The sequence below is a fragment of the Xenia sp. Carnegie-2017 genome, unplaced genomic scaffold (genome assembly GCF_021976095.1).
Source record: "Xenia sp. Carnegie-2017 unplaced genomic scaffold, XeniaSp_v1 HiC_scaffold_6, whole genome shotgun sequence".
NCBI classification, from domain to species: domain Eukaryota; kingdom Metazoa; phylum Cnidaria; class Anthozoa; order Malacalcyonacea; family Xeniidae; genus Xenia; species Xenia sp. Carnegie-2017.
The window spans coordinates 2,321,907-2,339,477 of record NW_025813526.1 but is presented as its reverse complement, the minus strand read 5'-3'; the positions used below and the strand labels follow the sequence as shown (position 1 = coordinate 2,339,477).

Below are 17,571 nucleotides of genomic sequence, written 5' to 3'. Positions count from 1 at the left end.
TGTAAGTGTTGTTGACAAATTCAAACTGGAGATATTCAAGGTATTTGGCTGAATGCTGAAGCAGTGACGGCGACGCTTGGTAAGTTTTGATGATTTACTAACTGCCGTGAGCCGTCTGCATTCTTACGTTTCCTTGGTTACATGTTTATTCCTCATATATAATTGCCGATTTATATGAAATAACAATATATTTCAAAATGTCCTGAATTCCTGGCAGCTCCAAAGGCCCAAGAAGCGTATGCGTGTTTGATTTATTTTCTCACAATTCTGTATGTGCGATAGTAAACCATCAAATCGTCCTTCTATGTTTTGTGAAAGTAAATATTACTAAAACGTCACTTTCAAATTTTTAGGTTTGCTAATTGCTATAATATAGTTAACAATTAAAGAATGAGTTCCACCAGTGGGGTGGCAACGCGACCGCGACAAAATCGCAAATATGCATCTGGAGCAGCAAAACGAAAGGCAAAGGATGAACGAATTTTACGGGAAAGTAAAGTTTTAAGTAAAATGCCGAAAATATCGGAACTGTTTCCTCCGAGGCTGATGAAGCGATGACAACAATGGCAGAAGCAGTTGAGGAACCCGACACCGGCGACACATCCAAGGAGTTGACATCTGGTGATACGTCCATTTCCACTGATAACAATGATGGATACTCTTGTGATTTGGGATTATGGCCTACTGATATTTCTGACAATATGAGAGAGCACTGGGCAGGTCAAGGGAGTAGTCAGTGCAGAAATTCCGATGCCGATTTCAGCGCAACATCAACAAGATATGAGGGAGATGCTTACAATAGACGATGTCAAAAAACTTTGTTCACGTACACACATGAGCTTACAAAACAGCAACATCCTCGAAACTGGCTCTGCTATTCACCATCCAAACATGTCGTGTTCTGTTTTGCGTGTAAACTCATGACTGACAGCATCGTTTTTGGAAAACAAGGTTATAATGACTGGAAACGCGCATCCCAGTCAATTCCACGACATGAGAAAAGTTCAGCGCACCGTAATGCTGTTTTTCAGCTACTCCAACGTAGCGATGCTGGCTGCCGTATTGATTCAGAACTGGTCACACAGGCCAGTGATGAGCGTAACTATTGGCGGGCAGTACTTGAGCGGGTAACAGAAACCATCCGTTACCTTTCCGAGCGAAGTTTACTATTTCGCGGCACTGATGAGATCGTTGGATCGCCAAAAAACGGTAACTACCTGGGAACATTAGAACTTATATCGATGTTCGATCCATTTCTAGCGCAACACATCAACCGTAATGCAAATAAGGGAAAGGGTCACACATCCTATCTCTCAAAGACCATTTGCGAGGAATTCATCCAACTGATGGCAACTCGAGTTCGCGAGCAGATTTTTTACAGAAGTTAAAGCTGCAAAGTATTTCTCCGTCTGTGTAGACTGTACCCCAGATATTTCCCACGTTGATCAACTGACATGCATTCTTCGATACGTTTTACCCTCTGGTCCTGTCGAACGATTTGTATCTTTCCTTAACATACGTGGACATAAGGCTACTAGATTATTTGAAAACCAATAATATAAATATTTCGGATTGCGCGGCCAGTCATATGACAATGCAAGCAATATGAGTGGGAAATATAATGGTATGCAGGCCATTATTCAGCAACATTGTAGCCTAGCACAGTACATACCCTGCGTTGCACATTCCCTTAATCTTGTTGGACAATCATCTGCCAGTTGTTGTCAAGAAGCATCAAGATTCTTCAACTTCCTCCAACGATTGTACTCTTTCTTTGCTGCTTCAACGCATCGTTGGAAAGTTTTAACCGACCAACTTTCAAGCAAGAGACTTCCAACGGTTAAACGTATGTCTGATACTCGATGGTCAGCACGTGCAGATGCTACAAAGCTCTAGTAATAGGATACGAGGAAATTAATGCTGCTTTAGACGAGATCCATGATGATCAAGATGAGAAGCCTGAAGCCAAAAATGAAGCCAATAGTCTTGCGTCTGATATGGCCCAGCTTGAAATTGGAATTCTGGCAGCATTATGGCATCAAATCTTGCAACGATTTCAGAGAACAAGTCAGATCCTGCAATTAGCTGATCAAGATCTCAACACTGCTGTTGCATTATATGAATCGCTGATTGAGTTTGTCCTTTCACTGCGAACCAGATTTGAAGAATTTGAAGCCAAAGGAAAGGAGCTCAGTGAATGTGATCAATATAAAGAAGAGATCAAGCGCGTGCGTAAACGAAATCGTCGTAACGACGAGCCAGGATCAGCACCTGATTTGTTGCAGATTCCAGCCGACAAGTTTCGCACAGGTACTTTCCTTGTAATAATCGATAGTCTGTATGCTGAGTTGGCGACTGGCTTACATCAACATTGCTGAAAAGTTTGGCTTTCTGCAAAAGCTTACAGATCTGCCAGCTGAAGACGTGTTGGAAAGCACAAAGATTGCAAAAGCATTTTCCACTGACCTCGAAGTCAATTTGGGTGATGAATTGCTCCAGTTTTCTAGCTTTCTCAACACAGAATTCGTGAAAGAGCATTAGATGCGAGTCATGCAGCTGCACCTCATTATTCTTCAGCTCGAATTGAATCTTCTGCTCAGCCTAGTGAAGACCATGACATCGATGTAACATCCGATGATGATGACGACATCAAAGTGAACGTAGACTCCCTAGAACTGCGTATATACAGGTTTCTTGTGGGAAATAACCTGGAAACTGTATTTCAAAACACTGTTATTGTGTTTCGCATTTACCTCAGTATGATGATATCAAATTGTTCTGGTGAACGGTCGTTCTCGAAATTAAAGCTAATAAAAGATCATCTTCGTTCAACCATGACATAGGAACGACTAAATAGCCTTGCTCTTCTGAGTATTGAAAATGATGTTCTGCGTAGTATTGATATGTCATCCCTGATTAATGATTTTGCTCTTATGAAATCCCGTAAGCATAACGTTTATAAGGCTTAACACTTCTGCACAGTAAAACCTTTTACGTCTTTTTATCGTGTTTATTATATTAGTCTGTTTAATATTGGTATGTAATGTTTGGTATCGTCGTGATTGTAAATTGGAATTATATTCAACGTATTGGTTTAAATAGGCCAAAATACGAGGTTTTATTGTTTGAGTTAAAAAAACAGTTTTTTATTGCATTTTGGTAAACACAGGGGTTGGGGCAAGGGCCCCGCACTGATATTATGCCATGGGCCCCGCAAAATGTTAATCCGGCCCTGGTCCCTTGTAGTAACAAATTTCTAACTTAACTCATTACATAGAGGTTTGAATGGGGGTCACTAGGAGGGCCTATGCCTGACAACTTGGTAGAAATTTTTAAAGGCAATATCTATTTTTGGAATAGCAGTATTAAAATAAATTTTATGTTCCTAGACATGGTAATGAGCCTAAATATTTGGCAAAACATTCAAGTATTGTTCACTTTGAAAAAAACGTAAGCAAAATGTGTTGTTTTTACATCAAAAACGATGCCCACAAAATACATTTTGTATTGCTCTAAAACGCTGAAAATGGCATTTTCAAGGCTCTGAAATTCAAAATTTCTCAGGTGAGAATGCCTTGGAACCCCCAGGTGGCGCCTCCTGCGTTTATGACTGATGTTTGAAAAATCCTAGATCCCCTGTTGGCATTATGAAAGAAATGCCAGAAAGATATTGTCACAGAATATGGAAATAAAGATATTCATATTCTATGATATCGTATTTGTTTTTGAAAAATTCTTTATAATTTACCATAGACATCAGGGGGAGGTCGAGAATATTATATAATAAAGCGATCATTTCAGTGGAAATATGTCCGTTGGCCGCCATTTTTTTGGCGACCTCGCCCCAGTACAGTTAGCTGCTCCAGTTCATTGAGTTCTATAAAAGAGAGCTTAAGCAAGCGACGTTTTCGACAACACGAACGTCAAGGCGAGTGTAGGTCTGGGTCGACGACGCGGTCGGTGGCGGGAAATCTGAACAGTTAAGCTGAATTATATTTTTCACGACAAACTTCAGCTTGATTATAGAAAATTAAGTATGTCATCCCGTCTTTTCTTATCTGCCTCAAATTGCATTTTTTCATGTCAACTCCTGTTTTCTCATCTCAATTCTACCTCATTATTTTCTTTAAGGTAAGCAACAATTTCACTTCCTGATCGACATCTCTTTCTCTGTGGTTCTTGGTCACCACTATCACTCTCCTTTTCCTTTTAGTTTGGTTTCTGACAACTTCTCCATCGCTTTCTTTCGTATATCTAGGGACTTTATTCTGTCCAGCTCATTCTTTTTCTCGTTTTCTCAATAACTCTGGAACCGCTCTTTATCTGAGGACAATTGTCTCTCTGATAGCTCTTCTAATAAAGTATCCAACTCGGTCGGCTCTGGTGATATTCCACTTGCACTCTTCCTCACGAGCTTTCTTTTTAAATTTTTCATGTAAACGGCTGTATCTGTCTCGTACAGCATGGGTTGAAACTTAAATTTTGGTTTATCTATTTTTCCAAGTTTGCAGCTACTTCTCCCAATACTTTGCTCTGGCAGTTGTTTTTCGTTTTGCTTGAAAAGGGTCAACGGCTAGTATTTCGCGACATAACAAAAAACGTCGTGTTGTTTCGACCATTCCATAGGCGATTGAATCCTTTTGAAAATGTGCAAAAATATATTTAAAATTTGCACTTCAATACATGTGATTGTTAATTATAAGTATTTAACACAAATACTTTGAGCAAACATTTTTGTATAAACTCTGCACATCTATTTAATTTTGGCAGCCTAGTATGTTGTATTTATCGAAAAACAAATGAAACACTCACTCTAATCTTGCAGACGACGTTTCTCCCATTGCTTTGTCTGTTAGCAAACACTTTATCAACAAAACCTCAGAACGCAAGTTCTGAGTCTTCGACCTGACAAGGCGAACCTCGTCATCGCAATAATTGGCAGGTTGTAGAATTACTTCCGGTTTACCTCCGTGTTGTTGAAAACGTTGTTTGCTTAAGCTCTAATGACTGGAGCACTATCTCAAACGCGGCCTTAGATATCTGATGATGCCAAAAATGTCGGTTCCGCCCTTGCCGCTGAGATTTACCGAAATTGACCGCTTTTGCAAAAATTTCACAATTTCCCACTCCCGCGGAAAATGTATGTGTGTATTTGGGATTCGGCAAACAATTTTTTGGTGAAAATCACGATAAAAACCTGCAATTCGTAACAGTGAGTCAACTGTGCTTTCCAGTTATCGGCTCCTACGAGGAAAGCTATTAACTATAAACTATGTACGAAAGAACTCTGTTGGCTGCGTTTGAACGTTTTTAAACATCGTGTCTAATGTACATGTGGACGATGTCGAGGATGTGGATGATGTGGTCTCTTTTCAAAGTAAGGAGAGTCTTAAAGCCATGTGCAGCCAACAATTTAAAAAAGATAGTAAAAAACAAATTCTGAAGAAACAAGACATCTTGAGATGAAAAAATGTGAATCAAAACAAAACGTGAAGTGAACTGTAAATTTTTGATATATTTCAAAGTCAGGATCACTTTGAAACAGAATGGTAATCCAAACCATGCATACACTTATATATTTACAATGCATGAATTAAGTAGCAAAAGTCAAGCAATAGAAATTAAATAGTGTGATATTCTAAGCGGAGTTGGAAGAGCTGTCATATTTTAAAAGGATGAATTGAAACAACAGATCAGACTGGTGGAATGAGTGTATTGTAATTTAAGAGAAGAGTTGTAATTCTTTGCTAGTCTTAAGTCCCGTGTTAACAAACTATTTCTTAATATATGTGTATGCATGGCTTGGATTATCATTCTGTCTGTGGATGACTTTGAAATAAATCGAAAATTTACAGTTCACTTGCATCTTGTTTTGACTCACATTTTACATCTCAAGATGTCGTGTTTCTTTGGAATTTGTTTTTTACTTAACTCTTAAAGAGAACTCTATAGTCGTATTTATGTCAATGTGGTAGTGTATGTTAGTGCAATCAGACTAAGTTACACAACATATTTGCAATAAAAATGTTCTTTTAATTAATTTTTAAGAAAAAAACGATACATAAGCTTTTTCTATTTCTTATAAAGATAACTAAGTGACAAAAACCAAATATTTAAAATTTATTTTCTTGAAAGGTTTATCGTACAGTTGCTGCAATTGTTCAGCCGTTTTAACTGGTAGGTTTGCTTCCCTACATTGCTTGGCAACATGGCCCATTCTTTTGCAAATGTAGCAATGTCGTCCTATTAAATATTGATAACAAAGTTGTAGTTCATAACACTTTTTATTTGTTTGTGTCATTAGCTTATTTCTGTTAACAATAATGCATGCAACTTGAAGTTTTCAACCATCTAATCAAGCTGATGTTTTATCACTAGGTCAATCAAACTTACTTCTTCTCATACGATTAAACTCTATACAAAAAAAAGTATAGTATATAATTGTCAATTACAATGGTCATGAAGGAAATGTTATTCTTTGTGGTCACAATTTTAGCATCTTCCTTCATTAAAAAAAAACAATGACAATTATCAGCCTGGCATCAAAGGCAATTAGTACATGTATACACTATACCACACCTTTAAATGAATTTTTTCTTTGACATTGCTTTTTACATAAACAAATCGTTTTTAGGTGCTGTTTGATTTGTTATGTATGATTAAATTTCAGGTTAAAAGACTCATGGTGAAAAGATTCAGGTGAAAAGATTTAGCTGAAAAGACACAGGTGAAAAGATAAAAGTATCACGAGAGAGCTGATGAGCATATATCATATATGAATGAGAACAGTATTGTATATAAAGCACTAATTATCTTCTTTATTTTTTTGATTTTCAGCATTGGAGCCACCTCAAATAGTAGTAGATTTTTAGCACATTTTGATGCATTGATGTATTGTGTAACAATGCAAAAAAACAATCATTAAACAGTATAACCATTTTTGGAAAAATACACACTTGCATTTTGGTTATCTTTCTCTTCAGTTCCCTGACCTGTTTTGAATGCAATTGAACTATTTGAGTGATTTTCAGTTTTCAAAACAAAAACAAATTTATACACATTTGATACCAGTGTCCATTGCTTTTTCCTCGTCTGTATAATCCAGCATCTGGTGTTTTTGTATGAAAAAAAAACGATAAACTGTAAATAGATATTTTGCAATAAGGGATTTAAACCATGTAAATGAATCACTTTTTATTTACTTCCATGCTGAAAGCTTCATATAAAGCTTTTCAGATCAGAAATCATTAAATTATTGATCTGTACTAACCTCTTTTTCATCCATGGACCACAATAGAAAGTTGGCAAATACAATAAAACAAGAAATAAGCAAAGGAAAATTCAGACAGGTTTTGAAAATATTTATAGTTTTTCAAAAAAAGCAGGAAAAATGCAAATGACAAGCGCCAATGCTGTAATTTGTAAAGATGATTCCCATGATAATATACATGTAAAATATGCTTGGAAATCATTAAGTGAAAGTTTCACTCAACAACTTCATCATTGCAAGATGTGTGGATGAACCACCACCGTTAAATTTCCAACTTTAACACCAACATCATGTAACTGCATCAAACACTCCTTGGTAAGATTTGCTTTTACTTCTGCAGTGAGGCCATCTACCAAGAAGTAACCAATTGGTACTTTCCAAGATGAATCTAGAGCAACAGCCATGTATACTAAAACTTCTGCTGCTTTAGGGTGAGTCATCATCAATCCCAGTACCAAGGTCAACATAACCACAAACTTTTTGACCATCCCAATCTATGTGTTTGCTGATTGACATTTCATCCAGCATCAATGCACATATGACTTCCTGCCATCTTTCTTTGCTTCTTGAACCTTCACTTTCAAAGCATTCAAGGCATCCCTGGTGAAACCAGGGTCACTATCCACAGAATTATACCAAGATCGAATTACTCTTGGATAAGGTAAGGCTAAATTATACTTCTCACGAACATAATCATAAGCCCGTAGGTGAGTAAAATTTAAAAGTTAGTGCAAAAGCTTGCAATTTTGGCAGGTATTGAGCACCTTTTTTACCCTGAGTCTTTGCCAACTAAACGACTCAAAATATCTTCAGAAGCCCCAGATAGTGAAGCATTAAGAAGTTCAGCTTGATCAGAGCTGATCATTTTATCATCTTTAAGGCAATCAATGATTGACAATAAATCATTTACCTTCTCTTGCAGCCTACTTTTTCCTCTATTGGAGACTTTTGACCTCTTTCTATAAGACTCTGCCCATCTATAACACCTTCCAATTGTCCTTTCAGTGATCATGAAGAAAAATGACCACTCACCTTTTCAGTCCTCTCCATACAATCAACACCCTGCACCTGTTGAAATAATATGGGCACGGCACTATCTTCTACACACACTTTGTTACCTGATATTCTCTTCATGCTATCGGAAAAATGATCTGAGCAAACTCTGCTCCACTTAGTTAGAACTGTGAGAGGCGACAATTTCTTTATACTATTTACCCACTCCGAAAAAAGTGCAGGGTTTTTTTCTTCGTCAGGAAAACTATTTGAAATAGATTGGTAAATTTATTGTTTCATGCGTTGATTCAACAAATAAATAAAAAAAATTTGTTTAATTTTTAAACAAACACATCTGAAAACATCAGTAATGCAGTATTTAAGACAATGTTTTTCATGTGGCTTAACAGATTTTGGGGCTTTCAATTGTATAAATGCCGATTCAATCTTTCAGGAACAAACAAAATGGCGAATAACTCACCTGTGAAAGCGATGTGCTTCGTGTTGTCAATATTACGACATTCTACAATTGAACATCGATTAGGCATTTTGAAAAAATATTGTTTTGGCCTTGAAAATATTGTTTATTTATCATACAGCTTGCAACTGCATTTGAAATTTTCAAAGGCGGAAAATCAATAACATCAATCCGGTGGGGGTCGAGAATATTATTTTTCTGCAAAGCTATCATTTCAGCGGAAATACGTCCGTTGGCCGCCATTTTTTTGACGTCAGGTCCCAGTAAAGTTAGCCGCTCCAGTTATTATAAAACTCAATGCTCCAGTTATTATAGAACTCAATGGGAAATCCAGCAGCACAAATATCTCATGCACTTGCACGTCGATCAGTCGAATTTTTGTAGCTAGATCTCGACCTTATTTGAGGATGGCGTTGTTTCAACATCTTGTAAGCAGCCCTTATTTAGCAGATGTAGAAACTTTGGTGTCGATTTACGAGGAATTATTATCGTCTTTGCGATGTCGCAAAATTACACGGAGGAGAACTTAGCGCAACGTATCGGTGTGGTATCTACGGTAACATCAACATGGAGAATTTCACCCTGTTGCTGCAAAGGACAACAATCAGTTTAATTGAAATAAGGTTTGCAAACATGTTGTGTATGTATGGATTGTTTGTTGATGATGTCTTTATATTAAAGCAGTAAACTTTGTTTACATTTTGGCAGGAAGTGCACCGAGAATGAATTTAATCGTTGTTGCCTCGATCAGTTCATTGCTAATTTGCTATCACTATTAAAGTTGTGCAACCTTGCTTTTTGCCAGAAATGTATTATCTGGGCTTTGGTAGTATCTTATGTTCACAGTTGACACTCATGAATTTTCATTATGGATACAATTGGTCATTTTGTATTTTAAAGCTATCCTCATAAAATTTAAAAACTATTGTTAATGCCTTTATACAATTTATGACCACACCAACGTCTTGAGCTTGAGAAAATGGATTTTATTTTTATGGTTACCATTTAGATCTAATGCAAGTGGCAATTGTTTGTATAGTTCTGTTTCTTTGGTGCTTGTTGGGGACAACTCTCTCATTACCACTCTCAGACTGACCTCCACTGAGCTGTTTTTAAATGCTGATTATTACTGTGAACATCCATGTCTCATTTCACTTTTCACAGCCATAATATATTCAGATCTTTGTCAGGTATGATAGCTATGTGTGTATCATTTAAGAAAATGGGCCTTGGCAGGTAATATAGCATCTTCTAATTTGCTGTGGAAGGAGGCTTAGACTGTGCAGATAATAAGTGGTGCAGTTTCATTTGTTTATTGGCTTTAGCTTCTGTAACATCAGAACTTTATATTCTATCCTGGATTTTGATTCCTGGTCATAAAATGCCAGCTTTTGTTTAATCAAAGGATTGATCCCAGATCTATGAAATCAGAACTCACAAATTTTGCTCATAAATGAATTTTATTTTGTTATGAAGGTTTACTAGATTCCTTTTCATCATTTAAGCATAATCATTATGTTCCATTAATATCTTTATCGAAAGGGCTTAAGAGAAAATGCACTTTTCCTTCTTCTAAACCAAAGAAACTACCACTCAGTCCAAACTGCCATTTTTACTTCTTGTTCTAAAACTCAATCCTCAAGGCTCTTCAAATTGTAACCATATTTCATGGTTAGTAAAACACCAACATCATTCTGTCATGAAAAAGTGATGCTATTGATAAATTTCATTATTCTTTTTCTACAGTGCCCATCTGGCATCTAACTCCACCTGTGATCATGAATTTAATGTTGCTTTTTAAGGGAAAGTAAAAGGCATGAACAATTCTGAAATTGAGAAGATTATTAGAAATGTGTTTATGCCAGATATTCATTATAAATTCCCTCAATCTGCTAATGGTAGGCGATTTGGTTTGACTGGTTGCAAGATGATTCCTGGTTGTGATACTCACCCAAATTAGATGGTGCATTTTGTCTTTCTTGTGTTTTGTTTGTACCAGTTTCCAAATAAGCATAGTAAGAGCAAAAGCTTTTATTGAACCACTTAGATATTGGCCTAATGCTAAGGTAGCTTTCAAGCGCCATGAAAAAACAGTATTGTGGCTACATTATGACACAATGCTTTGTATAAGGATTTTCTTTCCCAATTATCAGGTCAAATGAAACAATTGATGTGGTGTTAGATTCTAATATAAAAAATGATATTTTAGCTAATCGTCCTAAACTGGTTCCTGTATTTGACGGTCATTCTTTTGGGTCAATTAAATCTGCCTCTATCACGGTCATTGGTATGATTCCAAATGTCACCCTGAAATAGGTTATTACTCATGTCCAGGTCTAGAAAATTTTTGGCGTTGCTTAACTACTGTGTTCGAGGTGGCAATGCAACTCTAGAGGGGTCATTTAAAGACCATCCTAAGAATGCTTCCCATGTTTCCAAAACCACTCAAAATGAGTTAATCAGATGCTGTGTACAATAGACAATATGCCTTATTAATTTTATTGAAAATGCTTGCTGTGCATTCTGGTCTTAGTAGTGGCGCTTCACGGTAAACATCAACATGGCCACTGCGGATAGTTAGTGTGCAGCTGTTCTTTGTTGTCTTTCAGAGGTAACTCAAGCGAATGAAAACCCTAGTTCTTTTCAGAACTCTTGCACGAGTATTCAGGAGTTTTTACAACTGAAGCTTGCAAGAAATCCCAGAAGCGTTGAAGAAAGCGAAGATAGTTGGTGTAAATTCTAATACCGTTGCAAGTCCAGATGAAGAACTTCGCGACATTTGGTAAACAGATTGGACAAAGTCTTTGGCTAATCTTCCATCTTTTACACCACGAAGCTTGAGCACAAGCTAGTTAAAAGTAGAAGAGGAAAATCCGATAATTATCGCCTAACGCTTTTAGAAATATGAAGAAAGGTTACGGTCTCTTGCAAGAAGGATAATTAAAGAATACAATTGTAAAAGCAAATGTTCACTTCAAATGGGAGGTTGTGTTTGTTGTAAAGGCACGTGTTGGTGCATCTATGAAAAGTTTGAGCTACTCTGTATTTGTTCATTTAAATCAGAGAACTGCTGAAGTGGAGTATAGTATTTGCAACTGTAAAGCAGGACAAGGTGGGTGCTGCAAACATGTCGCAGCGTTACTTTACACAGTGTTAAGCCTCATTTCCACCTATCGCACGAATCAACTCGCAAACTCGCAACTAGTATTTTTTATGACCTCGCAGATAGTTCAGATTTTTCAACTATTTTTTTCTCGCAGCTATTTTTAATAAAAATTCACCAATGAAAGAAAGGCTACTGATCACGTGGCATCGTTTTTAGCATTATGTTATTTTCCCCATTTTTTTCAAAAAACAAACTACAAAATGTCGGATAGACAAGAATGAAATGAAAGATGGAGCGATCAAAAGATCGAACTTTTAATTGAAGCAGTAAGAAAATTTCACGTTTTGTACATGGTAAACAGCCGTGGATACAGAGACAAAACACAAAAAAAAATGCATGGCAATGTGTGGCAAACAGTTGAACTACCAGGTCAGTCGAAAACACTGAAAAATGCTATAGAATTGCTAAAGAACAGTGTAATTCTTAATTATTTTTCTATTTTGTCTTCAAAGTTTCATCATGTCAATGAAATGGAAAGGATTAAGAGATACTTTTCAGAAAATGTAAGAAATCAGAATTTACCTTCATGTTCTTGAACAGGAAAAGAAATAAGATGAAAATGGTTTAGAAGCATGGATTTCATCAGGGAAACCATATTGCACAGAACCACTTCAAGCAACCTCAGATGCAACCAAAGCAGTGAAAAACTTCATGAAATTGAAGAGGAAGATATTTTTACGAGTGATTCAAATAAAATTGAGCAACACAGCATTGGAGCACTAACATCAACTCCAACTACAGAGAAAAACAAGAGAGGGTTGGAGTTAAGTCCAGTTGGAAGAAAAATTAAAGCACTCCCTCATAATGGCCTAATTCGGCAGCGAAATGCGAAATAGTTCGAAACTGATATAGCATGCGCCTGCCATGAGGCATTTCTTGGCGAAAAATTTCTGTTTCGTCAAAGTTGAAATTGTTTCAACTCTCAAGCGAAAAACCAGCAAAACCAATGAAATAACTGCTTTGTAAACAAAATTTAATATGAGTCTCTGGAAATCAACATGACTAGTCTTTCGGAAGACACAGCTCTATTACTTCATAGCATAAATGCCAGCAAACTCGATTTCCATGATGATTTTTGTGAAATACTTATTAGCAAAGTTCAGTCTTTGCCAATTTTATGGATGAGAGAATCCCTGATTTCAAACGGTCAGACAAGAAAAGGATTGTCTGGGCAAATTTAATAAAAACTTAATGCGATGGTGAGTACATGGTTTAGTTTGGTGTGTTTTCTGCCAAGCCTTCAGGTGAAGGTGCACCTTGAACATGCTATAAGTAATAAGAAGAGAGTACACAGAAGTTACATATTTCATGCATGTTTTATTTTTCCAAGTTTTTAAGTTCCCTACTGTTTACACCAGTGACTTCTATATTTACTAGAGTATGGTGTGGGATGAAATTATGCAAGGCTCCCTTTACAGATTATGTCATAGGCAGTTCAGGAACTCTGATGTTGAGATTTTGCAACTTGGTGGATACAGTTGAATTTTTGTGAATTGTACTGCACCACATCTAGTCATCAATTGCATGGTTAAAAATGCAGTTGCCTAAATAATAAAAGATGTTTGTGTTAATTGTGTTCACTAGCTTAATTTCTTAATTTTTTATTTAACTTTTTAGTTAACTTTCTGAAAAACAAGTGGAAAAATCTCTGTGATAGCTTCAAAAAATGTCTTGACAGAGAAAGAGATATGAGCAGGTCAGGTGCAGGTGCTTATAAGGCACCTCGCTGCAGATATTTTAGTCAATTGGCATTCCCGGGATACACTAAGTAATCGCACCACCCATATAGCGTTACCATCCAGTCTGTTGAACCACAACATTCACAACACCAGTCCCCATCCTCGTCTACATCATCAGAACCTATTTCTTGTGCAGAAGGTATTTTAAATCAAAGCTTCCTAATGTTGAACCTCAGGCAACTATAGTTCATCGTAAAAGGAAAAAAATGATGACATGGATCCTATTGATCACTACTTAATTAATGCCATAAAAGAAAAGATCAAGGCAGTGATAAGAAAGAACATGAAGATGAAGATTTCTTTTTTGTAAAAGTATTGTGGATGTTTTGAGAAAGTTCCCAAGAAAAAAGTCTGGAAGTAAAAATTCAACAGATTCTTCTGGAAGAGATGGATGATGAATGAGGGAAATGTGAATATTCACTTTGTTTTGTCTGACAGGTTTATGTTTTGTTTGTAAGTTTTGTTGTGATGTTTTTTATTTTGAAAAAAATTTGAATTCCTTGCATGAATCATGATCATTTCCCATGCAAATTTTAGGGATGACATTAATGTCTTTTAAATAAAGTTATCATGATTTGTGGCAATTATTTACATCAACATCATATGCATGCCATTGCCAAGGGACCTCTCCTTCCTTTGAATTAAAATATTTACAAAAATTGCTCTTACTTCTTTAGCATCTTTTGCATAGTTGTTTGAACCAACTCTTGATATTTGACCCAAACCAGTTGTATCAACTACCATATCTCGCCAGTCCCCTCCTTTGAAATGTCCATTGATTTCATGGTCAACAAAACCTAATGGACAGTATCGGTTAGCATATGTCTTTCCATTCATTAGGTAATTATGCAAAGCAACACAAGCTTTGGTAATTGAAATAACTGTGTCAACTTTTGCATGAATTGGACGTCTAAATATTCGGAATCTTGCAGCCAATATTCCAAACGAGTTTTCAATTATACGCCTGGCTCTTGATATGCGATAGTTGGTCACAAGTTTCCTTATGTCCAAATTAGGATTTGCATAAGGCTTCATCAAGTTCTGACATAATGGGAATGCATCATCTCCAAGAAAGACAAATGGAAATAAAACATTTGAACTGTCTATCTGTCTTGGTCTAGGCACTGGCAGGAGATTCTTAAGAATAGAATAGCCAAGATTGCTATTAGAAAATACACCACCATCACTTTGCCTGCCTGCTTCCCCAATATCGACCATTGTAAATTGGTAGTTTCCATTACAAACTGCTAGCAGCACAATTGAGAAAGTTTTTATAATTGAAAAACAGTGAACCACTCCTAGCAGGTGCTTGAATGAGTACATGTTTTCCATCAATGCACCCCAAGCAATTAGGAAAATTCCAACGTTTTCAAACAATTTGGCAATTGCTAATCAATCTTCTGGTGCTTTAGGCATGTTCAAAATATTTTTCTCCAACATTGCTTCCCAAATAGCATTCGATGTTTCGCTGACAATCTTTGATATTGTGGTTTCTCCAATTCTATAACTCATCGATATGGTTGAGAAAGAGTCACCCGTTGCTAAATAGGCATAGTCACACATAATCTCTCTTCAAGTTTTATAACATCTCTCCGAGTTTCCTGTTGATAAATTTTTGGTGCTATCCAGCTTAAAACCTCTTCCATCTGGCTAGGATCCATCCTGAATTGCTTAAAAAACAACTCATGGTCGTGCAGTTTCAACTCCTATACTAAGTTCACAAATTCCCCTCGTATTGCACAACTTTTAAAAAGCTTTCTGACCCAAAATCTCTTTTTGTATTTTTTCAAACGTCGTTTTCTTCTTCAGTATATCAAGAGCAGGCAAATTAATTGTTTGGCTGAACTCCATATTGCTATATTATTTAAAAGTTGGCTCTTTTTCTCATGCGTGGAAATCGAATTACAGGAGAAAATTCGCAGTAACTAAATTTCGTCGCGAACTATTTAGCATTTCGCTGCCGTGGAATTAGGCCTCAAAAGAAAAACTTCTGTGGATCGAAAAATTGACCTAGAAATATTAAAAATTTTGAAAGCAGATGAAAAGAATGGCAATGCCTGTGGAAACCAAGGCAATTCAGTAGAGGATGATTGTATGGCATATGGTATGAAGATAGCACAAGTTTTGTTTGAGGTGGAATCCAGTTTGACAAATTTTTCACAAGTCCTTGACCAAAAAGACAAAGAATAAATCAACTGTCTTAAAACATTGTTATAAAGTTGAATTTCTTTGTAAATGATTATGTAATTGTAAAGGAGAGCTGTTTTACTGTTTGCACATGTAATATTCTATATATTTGCTTTCAGCTTTGGTTTTAAGAAACAAGACAGGGTTTTTTTCAAACTATATTAACATAAACTACATCTAATTTAATAAAATTTACTTAAAATGTCATTTGCTTTAGAGAAAAAATCTGAGTTTACATTAGCAATAGTTAAACTTGTAAGAATGAAAAATACCCATGCAAAGAGGAAAAGAATGTTGAAAGAATAAATCAAAGTCATTCAAGGTTCCCATTAAAAGATATATGATTTTGCTGCCATGGAACTTCACCCTCTGGTTTTATGAAATACTCTTTAAATTGATCTCATTACTTCTGAGGCATCTTTCTTATAAAAATTTGAGCCTTGTCTCCCAATTGACTTTAAGCCTTGTGCATTCTCCACAGAGGCTCTCCATGAGCCCAATAAAATTTTTCCATTTCTAAAATAAGGGGATAAAGATAATAATTCTCTTGCAAATGAAATCTCTTCTCAAATTTGTCTAAGAGTCAAGAATATTTCACATCAGTTTGAGTTCATCAAAATTGATTCATTAAAATTTTTGAAATATGGTATTCTTGAAAAAAATTAAGGAATCTAATCATACCTGTCCTCACTGTCCACAAAACCATGGGGTAAATACTGTCTAGAACATGCTGGTTGTTTTGCCTCCGACTTTATCAGTGAAATTATGAATGCAACTACAGCCATGGTAATCCTCTCAACTTTCATAGGTTTGGCAATAATTTCCCTTCTCAATATTCGAAATCTTGAGGCAGCAATGCCAAATGCATTTTCAACAACTCTTCTGGCCCTGGAAAGGCGATAGTTGAAAATTTGCTCATGTTGTGGTAGAAATTTGCCAGGGTAGGGAGCATCAGATTTTTCATCAATGGAAATGCTTCATCACCAACAAAGACAAAGGAAAAGTGCTCATTCTATTACTTATGCAGCATGGTTCAGAAGTTGAAGAGAATTTGACAGCAACCCAATACCTAATTTAGAATTCTGAAACACACCTCCATCACTATGACGACCATTATCGCCAATGTCAACTAATATGAATGAATAGTCTGCTGCAGCAATAGCCATGAGAACAATGCTATGCCAGTGTTTATAATTATACTACAAACTCCTGATCCTGCTGGTGCTTGTATTTTATGTGCTTGCCATCAATGGCCCACAACAATTAGGGAAGTTCCATATTCTTTTGAATTCATCAGCTATTTTAACCACTCATACGGTGAACTGGGAGCTTTCAAATATCCTTTTGACAAAAGAGCATTCCAAATTGCCAAACAGGTATTGAAATAATTCTGTGTACAGTTGTCACTCCTATTCTATAACTGAAAGACAAACTTCGTGGACTGTCTCCTGATGCTAAATAGCGAAGTGTCAACGCTAATCGTTCTTCTGAACTAATGACATCACGACTTTTATCGCTCTTTTGAATAAGGGAGCCTACAAGGCCATGTAAGTAATCGAATTGATCAGGTGACATCCTAAAATAGTGGAAATAACCTTCGTGGTCTCCATCTCGTAATTCCTTCACTGAAGTGAAAAATTCGCTATGTTGAGATCTCTTTTGGAATATCGGCCTGATCAAAACGTTTGCGGTATTTTTCACGCTGCCTTCTTGACTTAGCAAATAGAGTAAAAGAATT

General features: G+C 36.3%; 2 protein-coding genes across 2 annotated transcripts; both read left to right on the top strand.

Annotated features, from left to right (window-relative positions):
- The first annotated feature begins 563 nt into the window (after positions 1 to 563).
- Positions 564 to 1,388, top strand: LOC124458374. The gene has a single exon (XM_047008401.1). The coding sequence runs from the start codon at positions 564 to 566 to the stop codon at positions 1,386 to 1,388; it is 825 nt and encodes a 274-aa protein (XP_046864357.1).
- A 474-nt stretch (positions 1,389 to 1,862) lies between these two features.
- On the top strand, positions 1,863 to 2,843 carry LOC124458372. Its single transcript, XM_047008400.1, has 2 exons — positions 1,863 to 2,310; positions 2,578 to 2,843. The coding sequence occupies exons 1-2, from the start codon at positions 1,863 to 1,865 to the stop codon at positions 2,841 to 2,843; spliced, it is 714 nt and encodes a 237-aa protein (XP_046864356.1).
- Positions 2,844 to 17,571: the final 14,728 nt, after the last annotated feature.